This window comes from Colletotrichum godetiae (assembly GCF_030913485.1).
Source record: "Colletotrichum godetiae strain CBS 193.32 chromosome Unknown BDP55scaffold_35, whole genome shotgun sequence".
Classification (NCBI taxonomy): Eukaryota; Fungi; Ascomycota; class Sordariomycetes; order Glomerellales; family Glomerellaceae; genus Colletotrichum; species Colletotrichum godetiae.
Genome location: NW_026851283.1, coordinates 73,924 through 83,734, shown reverse-complemented (window position 1 = coordinate 83,734; position 9,811 = coordinate 73,924). Strand labels below are relative to the sequence as shown.

Genomic DNA, 9,811 nt, shown 5'->3' with positions numbered 1-9,811 from the left:
CCTTTCCCTTCCAACTCTACCGCATGCGCCCATAGGAACGCAGCAGATCGTTGAGCCTTAAGCGGCAGCATGCATCTCACCTAAGTCAGTCCTTCCCACGTTGTCATTCGTTACCTCACCCAAGGAAGGAGAGGGGGATGCACCTGTACGACGCCAGCTCGTACCTGTCCACCGCTTGCCCGCAGACCGGACATCTTACTGACCAAGCCTTCGACTGTAAAGACAATGTCTCCTAAACCTCCCGACGAGAAAGAATCGTCGGACGCTGCGGCGGCGGCGGCGGCGGCGGCAGCAGCAGCAGCAGCAGCAACCACCAAGCCCTCCACTCCCGCTACCAAAGAAAGCAATGCGACGCCGCCCACGACTCCCAAGGCCATGCCTGCCCGCCCCCGCGCAGCAACCATGAAGAAACCACCAGAACCTCCGACTCTGCTCGCCGACTTCCTCAGAGGACGCCCCTCTCCACAACGTGTCGCCGCCGAACGCAAGCGAAGAATGAGTCTCGACGCTGTCAAGGCCGAGCTGCGGGCCGAGATGCGTCAGGCTGCCGTCGCAAAAGTCCAGCAGCCCGGCGGCGTCAGGGAGCGCGTGAACAAATGGCAAAAGACAAACGCCGCAGCCATGGCCTCGGCTGATCCCCTGGCACCGCCCAGCGAGCCTACCGAGCTGGCCTTCCCGGGCGACACGGAGAGCGTCACGGAAGAAGACCGCGTACGCATCAAGTTGCGCCAGAAGAGGATGTCGGCGCCAAAAATGTCTACCCCCAAAATCGAGGTACACAATGACGGCCCGGCCGACGAAAAGGACGAGACTGTGGAGGATCTCCCCGGCGGAGAGGCTAAGCTGGCACCCAAGAAGCGAGTCGTTAGCGACGACCATTGGATGGCGCAGAAGAGAAAGAAGAGCCCCACGAGAGCAAAGTCGCCGCGGACCAAAGACGCCAGCCCAAGTCCCACCCCAAGCCCTCTACCAAAGGGGTTCGTGCAGAAGACGCCCATCCAAGCACCCATCTCCAAAAAGATTTCGGATTGGGCAGCAAAGGTCGAGCCGCCAGATCCGCCACTAGTCAAGCAACACCGGGCCGCAAAGTCAACAGACTCGCTTGACGGCAGCAGGATACAGGCAAGGCTCAAGGAGCTTCAAGAGAGGCAAGCTACGTTGCCAAAGAAGACGATGGATGACGACGGCATCAGAGTTACGCCGATACGAACGAAGAAGCTCGATGATGACGGAATCCGTGTCAGGCCGCTCAAGACACCAGCATCAGAGGGGTCCGGCGTCAAGACGCCGAGACCCCAGAGCGCGGGAGCCAAACCCCGCGATCGTAGTCGCGGGGACAGCGCGAGGCACGAGTCGGCGGACCACATCGTGGTCGTTGAAGAAGACGAGTCCGCGATCGAGGTCACAGAGGATGCCGAGTCTAGTGTGCCGGCAACACCAACGCGAAAACCGTCAAAGGCTCGCAAAGTGAGCCACAAAAAGAGGGTCCCGCCACCTTCAGACGATAAATCCTGGATTAGCACCTCAGAATCAGCAGTCAGGACAGGGCTGGACAATTCAGATCTTGCGCCAAGCTCGCTCACCAGCGCCCCGGGCGCGAAGCCACTGGCAGACATTCCCGTAGGATTCTCTGCATTCAGTGAGCTGGATCTGCCCCTCAACAAGACGAGGCAGAAGGCTCAGCGCAATCCCAGCTTCAAGGCTGCCGATGTGCTCAAAAAGGTGGTCACCGGGGGCAAGAAGATCCTGCACGACGCCGTTGAGCCTCCGAAACAGCCCGTCGCCAACCAGCCTCCCAGTATTGAGAAATGGCTCAACGGGACAGTCGATCCGTTCGTCGATGAGCCGGCGAAGAAGGAGGAGTCGCCGGCGCCAAAGAGGAAAGCGTCCGAGAGCAAGCCTGTCGACAAGACAAAGGCGCAGGACACCCGCAGACGATCATCGGCCGAACCCCGTCAGCGAAAGCCTTCTCTTCCCACGCAGACTGAGCTTTCAGAATCAACTGGGCTCACCGAGTCCACCCAGACAACACAGTCAACCGATATGACTCAGACTACGCAATCAACGGATTGGACAGAGTCAACCCTATCCTCCACGGATCTGAGCGCGTCAACCGAGAATGACGAAAATGTAGCACCCAGGAATGCCGAAGAGAAGCCGAAGGAAAAGCCAAAGACACCAACTTCTGCTGGTGCGGCTGGCCTTCGCCGGAGAGCTGCTACGAGAAGCTCGCCGTCTCCCGCGAAATCTGTCAAGAAGCCTTTCCGTGAGATCCTCAAGGAGGCTTTCAGGGGAGAGTCCACCGGCCACCAGACTCCGCCTTCCAAGTACATCAGCGAAGAAGAGCGAAAGTTGGAGTTGGATCAGGAGTATGATAGTCCCGGAGAAGATGATGAGTCCAGGCGAACCATGCGCCGCCGCTCTTCTGGGTCCAGCCGGACCTACTCGGATCGAACATTCACCGACGACTGGACATACGATGATGAGTCCTCGGTGCAGGACAATACACCTCGTCGCAAGCCACCAACGAATGGTGTACATGAGTTGTCCACGATCCTTGGCTCTGCCGATACCCGCAGCAGCTACGATTCCGATATGACCTCGGTCTTGTCCGAGACCACTATCACGCAGACCACCGGGCTTACGAGAAGCAATGTTTCGCGACGGCGGAGCAATAAATCGGGTCTGAAGAGAAGGCTGACTAAACACTCTGATCTCGTGTCAGTTTTGTCATTGCCAGACGAAAGCCAGGTGCCAGGTAGCCTCAGGAGCATCAAACCTAGGGCGAGTGTAAGAAAGGCTGCCAGCGTACGAAGAGCCAATGCTCGTCCAGACACGGTCACAACAAAGGACCTCATGAGGGAATTCACAGACGATGAAAACCTGTACCAGCGGGAGCTCAAGACGCTGGTTGACGGTGTGGTACCCGTTCTCTTATCCACTGTCCTTCATGAGGGCTCAGCCAGTGCTGTCGATCTCTTCGGCCCCGAGTCCCCTGGCCGCAAGGCAAATAGCATGTCGAAATCCGTCGTCAATATGGGAGTTGCACTGGAAAAACTGAAAACCGCCCATAAGAGGGCATCCCATACGGATGTCGACCGGCTCATTTCCTGGCTACACACCGCCTCACCCATCTACGATAGCTACCTGGACGCGTGGCGCCTTGGATTCCAAGATCTCGTCGTCAACCTAGCTCCTGCTGCTGATCGCCTCGACGACGAGGATTCCCTCATCGGCGCACTCCCGCGCAACGCCGAAGGCGACGTCGTGAACGAAGACGGAGAGAGAGTCGACGTTGCGCATTTGTTGAAACGGCCCTTGCTTCGCATCCGGACTCTTGCAAAGCTCACCAAGGTAATATCACCAACTGTTCTAAATGGGCCAGGCTAACACAAACAAGGGCCTTCACGCCGCCGTCGGCTCATACGACACCCTTGCACTTGTTGGCGATTACGACATGTTGCAAGAAAAGGCCAAGCGTCGTCACAGGGAAGAGTCTGCGCGGCTGGCTGACGAGGACGCCATCAACACCGACACGAGCAGGATCCGTAATCTCCGGACACTCGCACCCATGGAAGCCGTCAAGATCGACCCCAAGCGGCAGGTCAGCGCAAAGGACCTTTTCTCGCTCAGCCTCGCACACTCGAATGGACAACGCCTCGAGTGCCAGGTCGAACTTATCCACCGCGACCTTCCTGGCGCGAACAACGACAAAGGTGACTTGCTCATCCGCGAGACTGGCAGTGGCCGCCGCACATGGCTTCTCTTCCCTCCCATGCCCATGACTGTGATTTCAGCTCGCCGTGGTGACGCGAAATTCGAGCTCGTTCTTATGGTGTCGGGCACTCACAACGGGCGGCACTGGTATGAGCTGCTGAGCCTCATCACAGACAACAACGATCAAGTAGAAGACTGGCTTGACATCGTTGGCACATCGCCCATGCCACCCAAAGAGCGGCTGCCAATTGTTACTGAAGAGAGCCTCCCCGACTCACCACAGCACCGGACCGATATACCTGTGGGTGGGAAGCTACATGGATCATCGTCAAGAGACATGTCATCTCCAGAGCCATCCGCGCCCCAGCGATCGGGTTCTCGTCGCTACCACAACCGCGGCTCAAGTATGCCGACCACACCCATTCGCCGCAGCCCCTCTCCAGACAGAACCCCTACACAAGACTCGTACGATGAGGAGGACAGGCACAGGGCTGCGCCGAACACGACCCCCTACCGCGCGGATGGCGCTCCTCCTCCTCCCATCCACCGCTCTTTGAGCCCCAAGCCCCCCAAGCTGTCGCCCCCTGTCGACATTGGGGGCTCCCGTGTGAAGCGTCGGGGATCCTCGCCTTTGAAGCACGAGTATCTTCCTTCTGAAGAATCATCCGATACGACTCGCTCCGTCACGGAGACCGATCTCTCAGAGAGCGAGACAGAAACAGAATCTGACTACACGTCATCCGAGTCTGAAGATGACTTTGACGATGACATCCCCGAGACCGAGGTTGGCTTCAGTATTAGAGAGCCCGAGCACCAGCCGGCTGAGGAACGGGAGCGCGAAAGAGAGGAGTTTGTCGACTCCTTCAAGCAAGAGTCCATGATCTCGCGGTCATTTGTTCAAGAATCAATGATCTCCGAGTCGGTGTGCAGTCTGACGCCGTCTAACTCGGCGTCGCAAGCCGGTCTCCATGGCCGCAAAATGAGTGCCTCGGAGAGCTACACCAGATACATTGCTTCCATCTCGTACTGGAACGAGAAGAAGGGCCAGTGGAAGGACATTTCCCTTGAGCCCTGCTCCATTCAGGTAACGGCCGGAGTTATCGAGGGCTACTCTTTGGTCATGAGCCCCGGAGGAGAACCCGACATCCCCCTTGTCTCTCTCGAGCTTACACCCCTCGTCCTCCTCCGCCAGTCTACCGTTGTCGATCTTGAAATCCGCTCAGCCGTCAAGGACAACTGCAAGAATAAGGACATTGGTGGAGGCAACTTCCGCTTCCGTTGCCCGTCGGCCACGGAATGCTACAACCTGTACATGGCCGTGCATGATGCCCGCCTCAACAACCAAAAGTTCATCCAGCTCGAGAACGAGGCACGCTATCAGTCATTCGGCCAGAGACCCGCAGAAGATACCGAGGACAATAGCAGTCATCGTCGCAGCTGGTTCGGACGCAAGAACAGCTACCGCGCATCGGCCCGCGCACCATCTCAATCACAAGATGGAAGCACCCCCTCGTCGAGTCTGTCTGCCACGAGCTTCCTCAAGAGGCTCACGCAAGGGAACGCTTTCAACATTGCTCGATCATCCATCGACAAGCAGGGCCGTTCCTCCAACAGTAATAGCCTCTACGGATCCGGTTCGTCTTCCGATGGCTACCCCCGCTCGCCATCCATCAGCAACTACTCCAACTCCATCCGCAGTCCTACGTCGTCCGACAACATCAAGATCCGCCTGCACCTGCTTGTCAGCTCCAACAAGTGGGAGGACTACGGCAACTGCATCATACAGATCCGCCGCCCGCCACCGGGCTGGCACCAAGACCTACGCGCGAACCACGGCCTCGAAAAGCGTGTCACGGTTACAACAATGCCCAAGAAATCAGACAAGGCGCGCATCATCCTCGATGCGGTGCTGGGCAGTGGCTGCTTTACTCCTATGGGCAGTCGAGGCATCATCTGCGGTATCTGGGAAGAGATACGCGATGAGAGGGGCGAGATCGGCGTCGCGCCCAAGACGGGCGGTGCCGCCGGCTCGGTCAAGAAGTGGTGTTTCCAGTGTTCCAGCGCCTCGGAGGCCTCGTGGGTGTTGAGGCTCGTCCACCAGGAGGTTGGCGTGGAACTTCGAGACTGATTTCCAATGGTCTCTTTCTTTCCGTTTTGTCTATACCATCATTTTCGTTTTCTCTTGTCTCTTCTCTGTCCTATTATGATTCCCCCACACGAGCGAACGGCTCGCATTTCGTGCATCGCTAGAACCTGGCTTTAGGCGTCTGGCTATTAGGGTGGCATAGCGTGTTTTGACATTATCTCGAATGGTGTTTTGGCCGAAGGGATGGACGGGGACGGCCGGGGAGGAGTTGGGCTGGGCTGGGTTCACATACGGGGTAAGGGTAAAACATATATACACTCGGGACCATGGCATGGGTGGGAGCGGTTTGACCAACGGAGGAGAAGAGAGTACCTTGGGCTGGCAGCTTTTGTTTTGTTTAGGGCCTCTTTTTTTTTTTTTTTTTGCTGTTACACATGATACCGAAGTCATTTTATTGGCGTGTTTGGGGTAGTGTACGTATTGTAACGATACCGTGTATAGGAACGGTGGCTATTCAAGTCCGAGAGGCTTACATTATCTTTTTTTGAGAAGACAAAAGTCCTGGAAATTTTTTGTGAAGTGATCTTGTCCCTCTAGGAAAAGGGCCCCCTTCATGTCAACGAACGAGCTCAGGAAAATGAAAGGATAGAGAACTAATAGGGGGGGGGATCTCTTTTCTAATCTTGCTCGTTACTTGACATTAGCTAAGATTATCAGTCATTCACCGCTTGGCTGCTAATTTCAAGGACAGCTAAGAACTACGTGGGTAGTTTTGCAGAGTGTTTCTTTCTCATCGATGATGCTTAAGTTAAGAGTCTGAGATGGTTGAATCCACACACTCCGCCGAACAATTACTACTCTTGATATTCACTACTAAGTATGTTCCAGCATCCATTACTCCAATCCAATGTTCCGATCGTATTCGTCGACGTTGACAATAACGACGAGGTCGAGGATTTAGTAGTAGGTAAACCACTCGGTCGTCACCACCGTTAGTACCGTTATGTCTACTAGCTCCGGAGAAGGAGGTCACCGTCAGCCGGGCCGGAGCGGTCGATCATCTCGATCCCTAGATGACTTTCTTGAGCAGTGTAACTCTTAAAGTGGAATGAACGAAAGGACTGGCCGGCTGATGAAGCCTTGTGGACTGGAGCTGGTGGATATTAAATACCTCCTGAGCCAGTTAGGCGTCTTTTTATCTAAGTTTGGTCATGTCTATTGCGGGATGTGAGATTTGAGGACTTGAAAGGTGATCTGATTATCTTGTTTTAAGCCTACCTTGTCCTACGCCTTGGACAATTCCCTCTATCTATACTATAAGTCATCTCATCACATTGGATCTAACATCATTTCAAACATCGCCAATCACGTCTTCTTATTGTTAGACTACATCATGAAGCAAGCATCTTTACATATCCTAACCAGCAATTTTGTAAGTTGAACAAAGTTTTATAGCTGAATTGAGGGCCATTCATGTAGGCCTTGAGTAGAAGCCAAACCTAGGCAGGTTGCGAGCGGGTAGAAGAGGATAGTCACCAAACTCGGTGATGCCGGGTTCGCGGCACTTGTCAAGCTGTACTAAACTTTGGCTAATTTCTTTGATAACTTCTTCAATACTTCCCTGGCGGTCCTGCTGTTCCTAAGTCGGACGTAGGTTCTAACCGACTGATCATCTACTCCCTCTCATCTACGTACCCGAAGCATCTTCGTCTACAGCAATTTAATCTACATATGATATTCTTTTCCCCTACCATGCATGCTGAGTTCTAACCACAACCTGTTGCCCATGTTTGTACATATCGCGTTGATCTCAGAATACGCCTCCATCCCAGCTGTAAGATCATCTTAGTTGTGATGGTCAGCAAGGAAATAGGCAGGCCAAGAAAGGCGCAGTTGAGATACTGCTTGGCGCGCTTGAGTGATGCCTTCTACACAGTGGAAACAGATGGACATCCGTTCCCCCATTTCTGGATGACATTTAGATATGTGATCAAATATATAAGAATACGTGAGCTTTATTAACTTGTGTTTCTTTCAAGTAATGCATGTATAAGGCCTGCTAGATTACCAGGAACGGCCTAGACCTTGTCCCGTTTTGTTCGAACTTTGTCCTCAGTCCGAAAGGTTTATATTCATTTTCCAGGACAGTCTTGGAGTTTTTAGTGAAAGTGATATTCGTGCCTTGATAAGGGAGGGGCCTCTTCATGTCAATGATGAAGGTTGGGAAGTGAATAAAAGAGGAAATCGGAAAGGTTCTTTGAGCACCTCTCTCCTCAACTCCGCGCGTTGACCAAAATGGAACCTACTGACCAACCTACCCATAGCCTTCCATGCTTTTGAACCACAGTTGTCGGCTACTTTAGGGTATGCGCGTAGTCCTTCTTTCTCATTATCAACTCTCAAAAGCTTGTCGTGGTGAACCACGCCCCATCGCCCCGGACGTATTCGTTGACGCTAATTCAGCGACGAGACGGGAGGCGGGAGGCGGGAAGCGGGAGGCGGGGGGTGGGAGGTAAAGGAGAGGCAGGTAAAAACCACTCGGCTACCTCTACTGGTGCCGCTGTTTCCTCTTTGACTAGGAGGAGGAGATATCGCCAGGCCCGGCCAGAACGGTAATCTCGCTCTAGAGCAATGTGACCTCTGAGGGGAGGATGCCCCTCTGAGATTAGCTGACACAGTACTGTGGAAAGATAGCCAGGTATATATGTGCTTTCAGAGCCAGGCCAGGCCCGTATTTCTGCCAGGTACGGGTATATTTGCTGTAGATGGATATGGGGTTTACGGAGTATCTTCCTTGGCCACTTGGCGATGGACAAGATGGTAAAGACACCTGTTAAAGGTCGTGAAATAATCGTTTTAATATCTACGGATATGTTGATGTTCATACGCACTCTTATAAGAGCAGAAACAGCGCAGTAACGAACGGTTAAGGCACGAGGACTAAATGAAAGGGCTCCTTATTTATAGTGAATACCCTTAAAGATACCCCACGTCCAAAGGGGTGGGTATAGATAAAGGCAGGCGATGAGAGAGATCAAGAACCAGTGCGAGATTTATATTAAGAAGAAACGAATACACCCTTATAGTCTCAGCTAAGAAGCCTATTCTGCATTTGCTTTGCCTTATCCTCGCCCATGGCTACTTAGCTTCTTGGAAGGAAGGGTTAACTTGTAGGGGGCCATAACCCCCCTCCCGCCCGAAAACACGCCGGAGTTACGAGCCAAACCTCCCTATCCTATTTACCCTAATAACGGACTTTTTTTTTTTTGGTTCTACTACAGTCGAAAGGATAGAACTTCAATGGAAGTTCTATAATTACACTACGAATAGAGTGTTAAATTAGAGCTTAGCTGAACAACGTGCCGTGCTGCTAGCTAATGAGGCGCTTCGCTATTAAGATTCATTATTATGGGAAATCTACAATGGGGAGGGGTAGGGGACCTACCTGAACTGGAGAAGCTGGCGGTGGGCGTTACGGGAGGCTTCAGTTCCAAGAGTGGTACGGATACGCTGGTGCTCTACTCTAGCCGCGCCGATTACAGGTTACAATAAGATTTTCAACCCTCCTTAGTCAAGTAATCACGTAAAATCAAGGCCGTTTTCTCTCATTTCTAGCCTTTGGTGGTGTTGACTTTGAGTGATCCTTATCTAGCAGGATATGGTGTACGAAACCATGAAAGTCCATGTGCTTGAGATGTGTCGCGAAGGAAGGGAGGAGTGACTTTTTCCCGCTGGTGTTTGCATCAGAACGTTGAGAGAGAACCCTTTGAGGAGTTTCTGTATGTACAGTGGCGAAAAGTCATTCTACACCTGACACCGAGTATTTATATCTACCTCTACTCTTGGGAATGATGTTTTGGAAGGAGTATTTACAAATTGCCTTCCTTTAGTCATCCATATGGACCGGAAAATACCCCTGAAAGCGCGTCACAACATGGAAGGAATGCCCGAATACACAAGTATAGTAAAAATCCGCTTTCCACCGAAGAAAACCGACTTGGACGGTGT

The 9,811-nt window shown here is 53.1% G+C and overlaps 1 protein-coding gene across 1 annotated transcript; it reads left to right on the top strand.

Moving 5' to 3' along the window:
• Positions 1 to 225: 225 nt before the first annotated feature.
• BDP55DRAFT_731040 (uncharacterized protein) lies at positions 226 to 5,845 on the top strand (the record flags this gene model as incomplete). Its single annotated transcript, XM_060579769.1, has 2 exons — positions 226 to 3,354; positions 3,401 to 5,845. 2 exons carry the CDS (start codon positions 226 to 228, stop codon positions 5,843 to 5,845), a joined length of 5,574 nt encoding a protein of 1,857 aa, XP_060426792.1.
• Positions 5,846 to 9,811: the final 3,966 nt, after the last annotated feature.